Source organism: Pithys albifrons, chromosome 11 (assembly GCF_047495875.1).
Source record: "Pithys albifrons albifrons isolate INPA30051 chromosome 11, PitAlb_v1, whole genome shotgun sequence".
NCBI classification, from domain to species: Eukaryota; Metazoa; Chordata; class Aves; order Passeriformes; family Thamnophilidae; genus Pithys; species Pithys albifrons.
Genome location: NC_092468.1, coordinates 16,868,868 through 16,885,022, shown reverse-complemented (window position 1 = coordinate 16,885,022; position 16,155 = coordinate 16,868,868). Strand labels below are relative to the sequence as shown.

General features: G+C 38.2%; 1 protein-coding gene across 6 annotated transcripts in view; it reads right to left on the bottom strand.

Moving 5' to 3' along the window:
- The window catches only part of ARMC9 (armadillo repeat containing 9), a 63,673-nt gene that overhangs the window by 30,466 nt on the left and 17,052 nt on the right, over positions 1-16,155 (bottom strand). For 5 of the 6 annotated variants that reach the window (XM_071566420.1, XM_071566422.1, XM_071566425.1 and 2 more), the window contains exons 10-14: positions 8,981-9,016; positions 3,794-3,828; positions 2,542-2,653; positions 1,512-1,604; positions 173-263 (exon numbers count right to left, since the gene is read on the bottom strand). In XM_071566420.1, coding sequence (XP_071422521.1) covers positions 173-263; positions 1,512-1,604; positions 2,542-2,653; positions 3,794-3,828; positions 8,981-9,016 — 367 coding nt within the window. The remainder of the gene's footprint in view (positions 1-172; positions 264-1,511; positions 1,605-2,541; positions 2,654-3,793; positions 3,829-8,980; positions 9,017-16,155) is intronic. The other variant, XM_071566421.1, reaches the window with a different exon arrangement.

Genomic DNA, 16,155 nt, shown 5'->3' with positions numbered 1-16,155 from the left:
CAAGATGAAAATTTTCCAGATACTGAATGCATGTAACAAAAGACAAGGAATCCCTAGAAAAAGGGTGAAAATAAGACTCTAAATTTCCACATGCAGTGACATGCACTTGTGAAGCAGCTATAAGCCAGCATTATATGAAAATGCTATCTTATTTTTTGCAGGGAATCTTTACCTTCTGCCAGTGAAGCCAAAGCATTGATGAGCCTTGCCATGTACTGTCTGACGACCTCACTCTTAGAATTTAATAATTTGAGGACACTTCTCTGAAAAAAAAAAACAAATGTTAAAAAATCTCACTGAAGAAGGAAAAAACCAAAGTTAGTCTTCTACAATGCTTTAAAAGCTCCATTAAATTTACAAAGCAAACAAACTTTGAATTTGTACTGATATCTTAAATAATGTCAATATGATTTAAATTTCTTTTTTATTGGCAAGGGGTTGAGGGATAGATGGAAAATGAACAAATAAGCAAATTACAGCTCCTCAGCAGTCTGTTAAAACACCATTAAGTGCCATGGTGTAGAGTGGGAATTATAAATGACCCAACACAGTTCAGTTAAAGATAGTACCTAAAATTAATAGTCATTGACAAAAAACCCTACAAAGCAACAGTATTTCTGATGAACTTAAATGTAGTAAAGTTATCTAAGTAAGAACACTTTTATTTGACAACTAAGAGTATGGGAAGTGGCTCAGTAACTTACAAAAACCACATCACAACTTATTTCTAACTTTTACTTTAGGCATTACTTATAGATAACTTCCCTCTTATGGAAATTTACTGGAAGAAAAATGTGTCACTGATTTAATAATTCTCTAACTCTTCTAGTGGTACAAGTTATGGTTGCAATGACAATGGAGCCACAATATAACGAGTAGACCCACTGGCTCAAACTCCTGGGGAACTGAAATATGCACTAAATTCACTACTACAAATAAAAAAAAAGTTGCACTTTTGTTAGCAACTATACTGGATTTTCTGGGACTGAAACAACCTGTCAAAATCAACACACCAGCAATTCCCTTTTCTAAAGAAGGGTACCCATCCAGTTAAAATTCACAGAAATCCCGTTGAACCTGTTACTGCAAGTGCATAATGGCATATTCCACAACAGTATTGGGACTGAAGTCCTAATTGAGTTCTTATCGTAGATCAGTGAAACGAATTGAGTGTATTATTTAACAATACCTAATCACTCAAAAAGGATCTGATAAGCAAGAGGTAACTCATAAATAAGGGCCTCTGGCTTCCACTCAAGTCACAGAAGTTAAGAACAAGGAGAGGTGATAAATTTCCATTTGTCTACACTGAGAGCTCTTGTAATGCAAAGTTTTGCCATCAACATTTACAGACTGGGATTTAGAAGTTAAATGTATCACCTGACTTTGGCACTGCTACCTTTTCCCCCACTTCTAGAGAGTAATAAAATTTTATGATCAGCACTTTATAGCCATAAATGAGCAGTATCACAGAGAAGTTGCACAACTGACACCTCTCAGTTTCAGCTGACCTGACAGTTGCTGTGACAGTCTAGGAGGTCATTACTGATGTAGGCCTGCAGGACGGTGTCTCTCTGTTCTCCAGGATATGAAGTTGTCAAGCGCTAAAATAAATAACAATAAAAGAAACCAATAAAAAAAACGAAAAGGTACTGTGGATTGATGACTCCTGAAGATTTTAAAGGGGGAGAAGGAATTCAACCTCAGTGATCTAAGGGAAAGAGATGAAATGAACTGCCCTGACCTCCGCTCAGTGATCCATTACAAAACTGTTAGCTGGGAGCTGCCATTACCGTACATGCAGGAAGGATACAGCACCACTTCCCATCAAGTTAAAAAAGCCCCTCTAACAACTGCAGATGTGGGGTTTTTCTGAAACATCTGAGACAGAGCACTGGGCTAGAAGATCCACTGGTTAGACCCAATGGATGGGGGTTTATGTGAAAACAGACATTGAACCTTGGTCAGAATTCCACTATTATGATCTTTCATGTCTGTCACTTTGAACCCATCAGCTTCCTTTTCAGCAGGAAAAAGTAACTTCCTGTTGTCACCTGTAATTGTTCTGAAATGTCATTACATGATCCAAGTCAAACAAAACACAGCCTCCTGTAAAGCATCCAGATTATAAAGACAAACTGGTGATTAGAGTCAGGTTATGTCTTGGATACAGCAATGTTTATATAAATGTAAACCAGGGCAATATATGGAAAACGGAACTGCCTAAAGCAACAACAATTTATTTGAAAACATATCAGAAATTACTTCCACTGAACATCCCAGGAATATGGGAATTCCTCATGTGAGGAATCTCTTTCCTCAGGTGAGAAGGACATTTGTTACACTACAAATAGACACCTACTGCCCTGGGCTATCTTCATCATTTCAAGAGCCTTGGCAAACTTCACTGGCAAAGAGAGAAGTTGCCTGTAATGCTGAACTGATCACCAGAACAACCAGTTTGCTCATCAAATGGGCCTTAGTTCTGGATCCCTCCAGAAGGGGCCCATTTCTTTAACTCTCCAGAGGCCCTCTCCTTACCCAGCGCAGAGCCTGCAGCAAAAAGGCCTTGAGACGATCATTCCCTGTCAACAAATCTTTCTTCAGCTTCTCATAATCCAAAGAGGGCAACAATGGCACATCCTGCATCTTCCTAAATGCAAACGGGAAAGACATTCATCAAAGCTCCCTCTCCTTGTTCAGTGCAGCTGAAGTTACTGAGGTGAGAAGAGCCACAACAGGAAATCAGCTTCAGGAAATGAGCTTCCACATTTTCACACTTTTGTTACTTTTATTCTCTGTTAGAACAACAGATTTGTTTATTTGGGCTTATTTTTTAACCATGCATGTAGCTCACTTACCATCACAACTTGCAGACACTAAACTGACAACCAGCCAGCTGATGATCTGAGATTTTCAGCGGCACAAAACAGTAACATCCTTTTTTCCCCTCCTCTGTGTGGACCACAAGGCCATGAGGGCAGCAGCTCATGGCTCTTAGCACACAAATATAAACAGATGCAGTAAAAAGCTCCAACTCCATCTCTAAGCCTTTAAGCACACAAAAATGTCTTCTCCAAGGCAAAGGTGGTTTGGGCTGAATGAAATTTTACAGCCTGAGACTTGACACAGGACCACTTTTTTGCATCAGTACTATCTTGCTATTTTGAGTTTTAACATTGCAATAGAGGTTTCCCTTAACAAAATTGCTTCCAGTCAATGTTTTAATTTTAGTATTTAACTGCAGTCCACTAAACTGTTTTACTATCTTCCCATGCTACCACTTCTTAAAACAAATATGTCATATGTATAATTGACCCATTATCTTGTAAACAACAGAAGGATCAAAACAGTGTTTCAAAAATTTAATTAAACTTCCCTTTGGATACACCACCTCTATTTGATACTATAAGCTAAACTTTATTAAGTCAGTCACAAAAAAATTAAACTTGAAGCACCCAAAAATCCTTATTACTAATTGTCCCTTTTCCTGGCTTTGTGAGAATCAAACCAATTACAGCGGGACTGAAATGTGCAGAAACAGTAAAAATACAGAAACAACTTCACCAGTGCGGAACGGCAGATTTACTGGATTAGCAACATCCTTCTGTAATTAGAATGTTACTGAAGCTGCTCAGCAAAAGAATACAGATCACACAGTATTTGCATCAATGTCCAGTGAGATCAGAGAAGCACAGAGAGGAGTGATTCCCATCTGCAGACAACTGGCAGTGCACTTCAGTTTGCAAACCCCTCTTCTCCACCGAGACAAAGCTCAGCAACAAATACTTACACAGGGGCTAAAGATGCTCTTAACATTGTTGAAGCCTGGATCACAAAAAGAAAGGAAAAAAGAAATTATAACAGGTTAGTTCAAATTTCACATCAACATTACTAATGAGGTGCACAGTGAATTCCTTCACTGAGGTTCTGCAGGTCTTTTCCCATAAAACCTGTGTTGCAAACCAGAAATGCAGCTAAAGAAAGAACACCAGTATTTATCTTTCTTTTCCCTTAGAGTGTTTCACAGGTAAAAAACTCTTTGTTATGATCTGGTTATCCACCCAGGTATCTTCACCCTCATCCCCCAGAAATTACCTCCACTTGAAGCATCTAAAACAATTATAATAAAAAATTAGTAGGAACTGCTGTCTGAAGCCTGCTGAGGAAGATGAAGAACTTGCTAAGCACATTCATTGACTTAATAAATTTTCATACCTTTAAGCTGCAATAATATTTAATTGAAGACCCAGCACACATTCCTGTGTCCAAATTCACTGTAAGTTTTTGTTTCAACACTAATATTATCAAATTTTAGTTTCTACTAAAATATACCCCTATGTTTAATATCCAAACATAAAGAAAAGACTATATATTCTACTATGAATACAACCAATATGGGCCAGCATGTAATTTCTCATTGGTTCTGCCAATTTAATCCTGGATGTTTCCTCTCTGATGCAGGGGGGCACAGCACATATACAGGCACCACTGCACAAGTCAAAAGAAACATCAACACTGTACAGAAGTTGCACATAAAAGTTTTCTGCTTCAGTAAATAATTTTTGCTAGAATTAATTGTAGGAGAGCCAATAAGCAGCAATACTGGCATAAAAGTGCTTCATATAATGCATTCTAATGTCAACCACATGGCATATTTGCAGAATATTCAATGTCATCTCTTTGTGCTGATCTCTCTATTCACTTTCTAAAAATCTCTCATTACCACTTATGCTGTAAAACTGGTCTTCTCTTCTAACCAAGCCTCTTTCAATGGGAGCTATATAATCAATGTCTATTGTCAGATTTAAAACTGGGGGATTTAGGAGACAAAAAGCATGAAATACCACAGAGAATATTGAATTACACCAGCTGACATATTCTTGAACACACTACCTCATGGGTACCCTGTAATACAAGGAACTGCTCTCTGGGATGTGAAATAAGCTTATATGCACATTGGAAAGCATTTTATATTGCCAATACTGGTTCACAATAGACAATTAACAGGTCATACACATCAAAAGTAACCTGTTCTTACAGTTCTCACATCATAGTTTATCTGACACAATACAAGTCTTTCAAAGTATCATATCTACCCCAGACTGTCTTCTCATTTATTTGTATTAATTTTCCTTAGCGTTTTTGTTAAGTATAAAGAGTTAGTTTTGTTTAAACAAAACTGTTTTTCCAGTCAAAAGCTAACATCTTGTACCTGAATGTGCAATGAAATGACAAAACATTTTCATTGCCTTCCTCAGCACCTTTCTTCATTAGAGGAAACAGAAGAAAAGTGACTGTAATACTTAATGCAAAAGAAATGTCAGAGCCCTCAATGAGAAGGTAAAACAGAAACAGTTTTGAGAAAAGAAACAGAGCAGGGCAATAGGAGTATATAGATGTACATAAAGGCCCTCTGCTTCTCAGCAAAGTCCTTTTCACCCATCTCTTTGCTAACTTAGAATAACATGTGCTCTGACCAGAATCCTACTAAGGGATATATAAAACTGGTAGAGATACATCCATCACTCTTCTACACAAATAAAATTTTTTGGCAAGTGCAAGATTTTGCAAGTTTTTATAAATTTCAAACTACAGAAACTTCAACTGGAAAAACATTCAGATTTTTACAAATCAATCAGATCAAGCAGGACAAAACCCTATTAATTCCCAATTCACATTTTGGGTGGCAGATGGAGCACAGCAAAGCATTTAATACCATTTGCCTCCATAGTCTGCCCACACCAAAGAGGCACCAGAGAGCGAGGCAGGCCCTACACTGAGCTCTGAGAGCAGCCCCACTGACTGAGCTGGAGAGACTTCTCTCACTTTGCTGATCAGATCCAGTTTATCAGTCTGGAACCTGCTCAGAGGGAAGGAAGTTCACTCAGGCCTTTGGTGTTTCTGGGAAAGCAGTAAGGATTAAGTTCATATTACATCAGGTTCAATAAGGTTAAACAGAACTGTGGAAAGTTTTTGTGAGGCTGGTTTGTCCTTCCCTGGGCTGTCACTTCACAATCACTGACTAAGGCCAGTGCTACTGGCAAGCAGAAAGAATGCAACCATGTCACAGGCAGATGTTCTCCTTTCTTCATTTGCATCTACATTATTGTACTAAGTATCTACATTATTGCCATTAGGCATAAATAAGCTAATCTGTATCCGCCCAGTGTGGCACAGTGAGTCAGGCATTCCCCTGGGGTTTAAGAGATACTCTCCTAGTCCTGATTCAGCCACCAAGTGCAGACAAATCAAAACACATCATTTCACATCTCTGGGCCTCAATTTTCCTCATCTGGAAAGCAGACACAGGCATCAATCTCTTGAATAAGCTGGGTTTTGAGATCTACCAATGAATGGCAGGGTGGAAGAGCTAAAATTTACTATTTTGCTGTTAAACAATCACAACAAACAGAAAATCAACAGATTTAGTAGCTCCTCTTCACTATCAGTTTTCTTAGATGGCAAGATTTATTTCCTCAGCATTTTCTCCCAAGGTCTTTTCCCAGTCTTACCTTTCCTGGAACAGATTAAAAATAACTTTAACCTTTTGAGAAACAGCATTCCTTAAATTGCCAGAGAAAGACAGAGTGTGAAGAACATGGAGCAAACATGTTCCCACGTCCCGACATGTTCCAATGCTCAAAGACTTTATTTTGAACAAAATACTTTTCATGCAAAACCTATCTTGAGACAGAATAATTTGTCATAATTGAAACACATGCAGAAGCTCAGCATCTAAAGGAAAGGAAAAGAAACACAAGAAAACAACAGCCCAAGCATCGCTCATGCTGGTAGGAGGATCATGGGGTATGACTTAGGTTTGTGTTGGTTCTTGCCAAAGCCAAAACAGGTGCCACATTAAGTCAATAATTCTGTCACGATGCACATCAGCCACAGATGGCAGCCCTTCATTTTTGAACAAAGAAAGGCATGAATGCAAACAGCATGGAATAAACCAAGGAAGTTCAAAGGGTTCAAAAATCAATATTTATAAAAGAAAACAGATGCATTTCATGTGCAAGCCAAACCCACAATGATTTTATCAAATACTGTAGCCCTGTGTTCAAACCAACTCCCATTTGCTATTTGATGTATATATTCATAATATGCTGAAGGCAAAGCTGAAAGCCAGATTCTGTCTTCAGTTCCCACTCTGAAAACATGCTAGAAGAATTCAGTGTAAATTCAGTGAGATTCTGAATTATTAATCATAGATAAGTGATGAGTATGTGATGAGTAAAAACGAAATTTGAGCAAATTTTTTACAAATCATTAGAGCTCATAAATTTATGTTGAGCTCATTTGTTACATGGTAATAACAAGACTGCTCAGTGCAGCCTGTGAGGGATTAGACTCTGAGCTTGTGTAACCTGGCAGGTCTTCTCAGGCTATGCAAAGTTATTTCATAAGAAGACCTGCAAATGTTTTAAATTATTTTTTTTCTTACTTATACTAGAGATATGCTGTTATGAAAACTTCCCACTTACCATATAAAACAGGTTCTCTAAGACATCTGAAGTGTACATAACAAAGTCACACTGTAATACAGTGTGATAAAGTAATGACAAGACAAAATACCAGGGGAAAAAAGCATGAAATACGATATATAAACAGTGAGGGGAGCTGACAGCTATCCATGTATTCAAGAAATACCTCAGAATTAGAGTCAGACAGCTTTACAAAAATTTTATAAACAACTCTGCACTGTAATTCTACATTGCACAAAGTTACATTTAACTAACACTTTATACTACTCTGTATAAGGCAAAAACCTTTCTTTGGCGGAGATAATTTCATTCATAACTGCTCATCTGCAAAGAACTTTTATCAATCTTAAGCCAGAGCATTATGCGAGGGAACAAAATCCCAAACATGAAGCAAAAGGTCTCTGTTATGAGCATTCATGTCATCAATAGGAACAGATGGATTGATACAGGTGATCTTTTACCACGGGTGAACAGGGGGAGTGTTCTCTACGTCAAGATAAAGATAATCACATAAGGAATAGTGCATTACATTCAGTACTTATATGACTATTTCTCAAAACAAAATGCTGTTCTGAGGGGAAGGTGAGTGCCCACAGGGGTTTACTGTAACCTCAGGTGATAAATATGTTGGAAAAATAGGTAGTTTTTCTTGAAAGGTAAAATCTTCTTTTACCTAAAGAAAGTGATAAAAATATAAATATGGATTATGTTAAACTGACTGACGTTTTTCAGAATTGGTGTCAATCACTTTTATGAATTGATTACATACTGAGTTACTTAGAAGTAGACTCATTTCCTTTCTTCACAAAGAATGCACTGACTATGGGCAAAATCAGATACTTATGGTGCATTTGTGGTATTGCCAGAATATGAACCTCCATCTGGGGTACAGAAGTCACAGGCAGTACACAGAATATAATTATATAATTTTGCATTTTCAGTTTTCAAGGAAAAAGAGATCCATTTTAACTGCATGAAAAGAATTTTATAACTTTTACTACGGAGAGAAAGTTTGAATTTTGGAATTAAAAATACAAATACATAGAATATGACACCCCTCTGAAGAGCACAGCTCAACCTGAGCAATAATATCTTTTTGCTTTGTTGAAGGTGTTGTGGGATCAGTTGGTGTTGGCACACTTCAGAGACATTGTATGCCACATACAGGTGATCACATGGAGGAAACAATTACTTTCTGCATACTGTATGAAGCTGTGTTTTATGTAAAATCTGTGGATAAAACTGCTCTTATGCTGACCTGCTGCATTATGTGTATTATGAAGCCATAAGGTGACCCAGAACATCTACTCCATTCCCCATGCAGAAATTCCAAGCCTTGCACAGTTTTTGGCTCTTCATAAACCATACTGTTAGTGTCATGACAAGTTAAAATGCAGAGAAAATTGTTCCAGAGTGTGAAATGAAGAGAAATACAGATCGTGACAGATTGAGCAGGCAACGTGAAAGGATATAAAGATATAGACACTTACATCTCCGTCATCACAAGGGCTCATAGAGTAATATCCCTTTATGGGCAAACAGACACACATTAAAATAAAGAAGATTAAAAAAAACATAAGTTAACAGAAATAAATCACAGAGAAATGAACATTTGTAAAAAAACAACCAATAAAAATCAGCTAAGAATTAACAGACTATTAGATTTGAAAAGTATAAGCACCTTATCTCATTCCTCATACTGGTATGTCTTAGAACTGAAATTGGTGTGCCTCTCTTGTGATACATTTACAAGTTCCTTCTCTCAGCACCTGGCAAACACACCTAATCTGCACACTGTTACACTGTAACCATCAGGTAGAACAGCTGCACACGAAGCACTGACACATTTATGTGAATATGTGGCTGGTCCTGTTCACTGAGGCAGCTCAGAGAGAGATACCAATGCACGTGGTATCGATCAGATCTCAGCCTCTGAGAAAGAACCTGTCAGAATTCTCCATCCTTGCTTTGATTGGAGTTTCTGATGAGCACATAAGAGCCAAGACAGACAGTTTAAGGTGTTTCATCAATATTATCCATTCCTCATCTCAAAAAGCTCCAAGGATAAACTTCAAAAAAGCCTCTGGAAGGAAACCTAAGATGCAGTTGCTAAAATAAAAGATGGTGAAAATTTATGGTTCAAGTAGTTTAGTACAAAACATGTCATGCTCTCTCTAATTAGACTAAAATACTTAGAACAGCTTTGTATCTAAAAAGAACAGTCTTAATTCAAAATAAAAGTACACAGTTCAACACAATGAAATAAGACCAACGTTAATTATTCTGCTTCCAATCTTTTTGTGCAAACCTGCCAGTACTTACTTTAGAGGACATATTTGTGCAGATGAATAAGCACATAAATACTGTATTTAGCAGGCTGCTCTTTAACAGACATATACAGCCTTACACAGAAGAGATAAGAAACTTGCCATTCTTCACTGTGAGCAGAAAACAAAGTTCTTTCTATTCTTTAACCAGTTTTAAAAATCTGACATTATTCTTTTTATTACCCTGACACTTAGAATTGCCTGATGCAAATCACTATTTTAACTTTCCTGGTGCTATACATACGTACAGAGAGTCTGGCAAAGACAGTTTAAAATTCAATTGAAGACAAAAGACTGCACTGAAAGAGATCAGTAAGTGAGCAAAATAAACCAGGAGATAAAACTGTGTTATGATGAGAGACATTTCAACACATGCATGGCCTGAGCCAGTGAAAATGGACATAGGAATCAAGACAAAGATGACATTAAAGGTAAGTTTTAACACTAAAGGAAACAAAAGGTTGGACCAGACAACTTTCAAAGTCCCTTCCAACCTGAGCTATTCCATGATTTGAGGACAGCAACAGGAAAAGTTTGTGGGAACCCCCACTGACGGCAACACCTCACCTTTAGAGATGAAGAATTCATGTAAACAAAACCCTGCAGCAACTTGTGAAAAAGGCATCACATACTGTATCAGCAATAAAAAGAACTGTCCTTGCTTACATAGAGATGAGTTTGTTTCTTCATTTCCACACATAAATGGTAACTCATAAAAATCATCCCATGGAGAGGGATCCATAAGACTGATATAATTCATCCTAAGAAAAGCTCACTTGGAGTAGATGCTGTTTGCTGTAATGTGCATATTACTTTAAGATGAAGAGGGTATGTCCCCATAACACCTTAAAACCATATAATACTTTAAATTATTCAAAGTGATTAAAAAACCAAACTAAAACCCTACAACTACCCTGATTCTGGGTTTCATGGGGTCTCCTGGTGCAGAAAACTTTCACAAGTAAGAAGCTGAATACCTGCCACAAACTATTACAGACTGATGGCATGTGCACAGTTGCAGCAAAAAGGGTGTTTGAGGAAAAAAGCCCAAGAAAAACAGGAGCCCATGCTAGTCATTACAGCTATCCCAAAAATTAAGAAAACTTCCTCCTTGTTTACAATGACAGTTCAACTGTACAGAGGAGCTTATGATTTTGTCCAGTGACAGAAAAAAACAACTCACTATTTTTCCACAGCTTCAAGAGTTGTGCCAAAAGAGATCTAAAACTTGCAAGGGACATTAATCCACCTAATTGTTGTTAGAGGTAAATATAATCAGACTGAATAGCAGCAAAAACATAATGGGCATTTATTCCACTCTGTGACACAGGTGCAATACATGCAAACATCTACACAGCTTTCAGGTCACAGAGAGACTCTCCACTGATTAGGACCCATCTCTGCTATTGACAGAAACTGTGTATCTGAAGAAACAATTACTGTTTTCCCTTTAATCCAGACTCTAGAGAATCTTATTACCTTATCCATAATCCAAGAAATTCTAGGAAGTTGTACAACTTACTTCAAAAAAACTGTTTCTGGGTTTAAGACTTGAGCCTATGCTACTTATGATGGGGAGTGAAGGTACTACATTTGTGATAAAACACCAGAATCCTCTTGGTTTCATGATGTGTAATGAACAGAAAAAACTGCAACTCATGCTTCTTATTCAGCAGACAAATTACTATTGGAAAGGTAAAAAAGTAAACACTGACATCTCAAGAGTATTGAAGATATAAGGAGCTATGGTAGTCCTATGATAGATTACTGTAGTTGAAATTATTCAAATCTACCACTGCCTACATCAGTTCCCTGCCCAAATGAGTATCAGAAAGTCAGGAATCCAATTAAGTCTTCAAATAAATGTTTCCTCAGCTTGTCAGACCTGGTGCTCTGGCCTCCTATTCTTAAACTCAGGCCTTTTGCTCTGACAGTTCTCTCAGGTTTCTTATCTCCGAATTCAGGACCACACACGTCAAATGACACGATGGAAGGCAGGGATAACATTGACCTGCAGCTGGGAAAAAAGCCTTATGGTAAAGCAGGCCCTTAGAGAGGCCTTGGAAACACCTGCCAGCTGTACCACAGTCAGGTGGGCTCTCTCCCACTGTGGGCAGCAGACACATCCTGTTAATGGATTGTGGATTGGGCTCAGGAGGTCAGAGAGCTGGTGAGAGACATGGAGTTGCACTGCAAAAGAATGAGATCCAAGCCAGCTCACTTGAGAGCAGAAAGCCAACACCAGAAGCACTTGCTAGGTAAGATTTTGGGGTGTGATTACAATGGAAAACTCTTTTGCTTGGTACTGCCTCAGGTCTTACAGCCAGTTCTGTAAGAAAGACGAGCTTCTGGGATTGTCCTCCTAATACAAATATCTTCCAGCATGAAAGGACAGGCCTTCAGTCATGGCTGTGGGGCAAACCAGGAAGCTGATGTTTGTATGTTAAGAACACACATTAATAACTGATAAGAGTCACCCTTTTTGTAATTTGAAAGCCTAAGACCTCAAGGCTTTCTATTACTCAACACTTTTTTACTGACATTAAAAACTGACCAGAGAGTACAATGCACTGGGAACAAAATCAAATTTGTATACAAATAATGCTACCAAGGATATAATCCAAAGTATTCTCCTTAATTTCCTTGGGCAATACTTCATTTTGGTTTCAGCACTCGTATAATCCTCCTTCTCAGCATAATTTCAAACTACCAGTGTAGTGCAGCCGATTTAACAAAATATACTCAAGTTCATACCTCAGAGAATGACGCAGCTTTAACGTTTAACATTTTCTGCTCCCAGAACCTGACCCAAAACCTGGACTGTCCACTGAGTTATGCCAGTATGGGTGACTCTGAACTCAAGCACCTCCTCTTTCCAAACTATGTAATGCACATCCACTCATTTCCCAAATAACAATGATAGAAACTTAAGGCTGCATGACAGTACAACAAAAAAGTAATTTCCTTGCTAATGATTCTCTTTTCTGCTCATTTATTTAGAGATATTGATCCACCAGAACCAATTTATTTCAGGGTCTGGTCCTGACATTAGTGATGTCAGTCAGATAGGATCAAATCCTTGAATACTCAAGATGAAGTTGGGAAGAAAAATCCTCAATGAACAAACCACCGTATTTAATGCCTGTCAAAACTCTTTAGACAATGACCTTTTTTTAAACCTCTCACTTATCTTGCCTACAGAGACCTAATGGTAAGGATGAGCAAAGGAGCTGCCCTGCTGCTAGTCTCTTCCCTCTGCACTTACACAGCAGAAGAGGTTTGTGAAATGGTGTAGCTGCAAAGACCACACTCCAGTGCCTCTAAGTACTTGTGAGCAAAAAGTGAAGGAACCTTCCAACACAAATGCAGCACAGATGCCATGAACTTGTGCTACTACTCAGTCTGGGTCACGCTGCCTGCAGCTTTATTCCAAAACTTATGCAAAAACCTGAAACCATTTAAGGGTAGAACAACAACATCTGAGTGTATAACAATGAAGTATTTGAATCCTTGAAAAAGTAACGGGATGCACTAGTGGCCTAGTGGCAAGCAGTCAGAATTTTAGTCCATCTCATCTGGTTTCCTGGATCAACAGTCAGGGAGTGGCTAGAAATATTTTGGGATGATGAGAAAGGAATCTCATTTTTCCTCTCATAAGATAGGCTATATGTATTTTACTTCTTACACTTAATTGTGTTTCTACATGTTTGCTATTCATGCATAAAACCAGAACTCTCTACATGGGAAATAAATGAAGAAATTATGATCTATCAATAGTGGACACAAGGATAAGATGAGGAAACCTAACGATGACTCAGTGAATGTCTATATGTAGAGACTGTGATTAACCCTCCAAAACTTGGCTAATGCCTCAGACAGTCTGTGTGGATCTGCTTATAGAAACAACATTAGATTTCAACCACAGTAGCTACTATGACCTCATTGTCAAGGAGTGACCTAAACCAGTCAAGAAACCCATAATCTAAACAGTCTCAGTACTAAAACTGGACTGGCCCCTCACTGGAGAGCTTGGCTGGCACAGCAACCACCTCAAATAGCGCGTGTAAAGGAGCCATAAAGTCGCACAGAAATAGTTACACTAGTAAAGTCCAGTATAAAAATAGATACAACTGTGCTAGAAGAACACAGCTTTACTCAGCTTAACCTGGCTAATTTGGGACAAAAGAGAGGCAAAAATTTACCTCCAGCAGGGAAAAAAATCGGCCACCAACACCTCCTCTGCCTCTAAACTATTTGCACAGCTGGAAACTGTGAAAGTGGCCATAGTGGCATAAGTAAAGTGGTAAAGGCACTTTCAGAAAAGAAATGGTTTTAGATACTTTTAGAGAAGCAGAAGTAAATAAACATGATGAACAAGACCAACAATCATTTCACAGCTGACCGTCTTTAAGTAGAAGGAAACAGAGGAAGTGTGGCTGCAAGAGAATGAGTTGTCACTTAGCCTGTCAGGCAGCATGAACTACTCCTCATGAATGGTAACTTTTGTCTACTTCATTCTTAAAACCTCCAGTGACAAAGTTTCTGGTTGAAATACTGTTCATACTCTGCTGCCTATACACTTCTTCAATGATCACTTACTATGCTTAAAACTCTTAAAAGTCTCTTTTTTTATAGAGAAGACACCTATACCTAAATGCTAAACCATACAAGGACAGATGTTTATGCTAAAATAGCTATGTGTACAGAGAAACATGCAATAATCCAGCCAGCTTTTGTCAGAGAAGACACAGCTTTAGCCAGCCTGCACTCTCTGCAGAGTGGATAAAGAAACAAATCAGCAGCTTGAATGCGGATGACACTCTTCCCTCTGCCCCTGTCCCAAAAGGGTTCAAGAGATTGGAGGACCAACTTCTGATTGAAAGAAAAGAAATAATGAGCAAACCTCTGGGCAAATGGAGTACTTTGGAAGCATAGGAGAAGAAGAGAAGTCTTGATGTAAGTAGAGAGCAGGAACAGAGAGAGGAGGGCACATGGCTGTATAGAATGGATGATCTCAGTACAGGGAAGGGGAGACACACACAACCCCAACACGGCAAAAATGCAGAAGACTACTGGGGTACCTAATGCATTATCTCAGAAATAAATCTGACAGGAGAGGAAATGCAGGCAGCCTGTAATGTTGAGGCAGCAGACAAACAGATCCTTCTTCAAACACTGGAATAGCAGCTTTTGCAAGCTGTGAAAGAGTGCACCTCTGAAATTCATGGCAAGTCAGAGAAAGTTTTGACCGTTAAGAGGGAAGTGAAGGCATTTAAAACAGCTTGAAGAGCACTGAAGAATAATATTTATCTCTGAAAATATTATTATATAGAAAAGGGAACATTTTTATTATCTCTTTATCTTTCTGTAACAGATTTTCAAGAGGAACAAAACATACCCATAGCGTCATTGTTATTAAAAACCTTGGCTAAGATAAGGAAATTTATTTTCTTCTGCTTTTCCTTTGACACTTCATGAATTTCTTCTACAACAAAGTTAAATAAGCATGAACACCTGCCATAGCAAAAACAATAAGTACACTTCATTATTTTGGCTTGTCTTTGTAAGAGAGTGGCACACAATATTTAATTATTAAAATGTTTTAATGTAGTTTTAAGATTAACACTTACTTGAAAAACCTGAAGAAGCTAGTTATTGAAAAAGGTTGTACCACTGAGCAGCTCTGACACTATCACTGAGTCATTTAAAATCTCACAGGAATAGTTTCAAAAACACTACAAACTATCCTAAGCTGGTTCTGCTGCTGAAAAATAACCCCAAAGCTCCTTTCCCAGTTAGGCAGAAGAGATTGAGCAGAGTATTAATGAGTGAGGTGTAGTGCAGCCATCTGAAAAGAAACTAGAGGCTGGTGAAGTGGAAAAAAAAATCACCCCTAGGGATCCTGAGCTGCTTATCAATAAGATCGAAGAGTCTTAGGATAAAAGTCTATCATGTAAATCAATAAGGTGGCTTAAGTGTATCATCTAACTGCTCATCTAACTGGCTCTTACAGAAAAGGGAATTCCTCCATCTCTTCCTCCTCTTTTCCTCATTTGCTCTCATGATTCTGTCTGATGCTTCTGCTTTAGCTGGCTAAGCCAATTCTCTCTAGGGTCACAGGAGCATCACTGACAGCAGAAAGGAACAGAGCAGGAGCCCAGAGCTGAGCAACATCCCTGCCCCTTTTAGCTAAATTAAATTGGCTAAGATGTTCCATCAAACCCCACTCAGAACATTAGGTTTAGGGTTTGTTTTTCTTTTTTTTTAACATTCAGTTAGCATTTTAACAGCTACAAATCTTCCTGTCCTCACAACAGAATTAATCCTACTTATGCAGC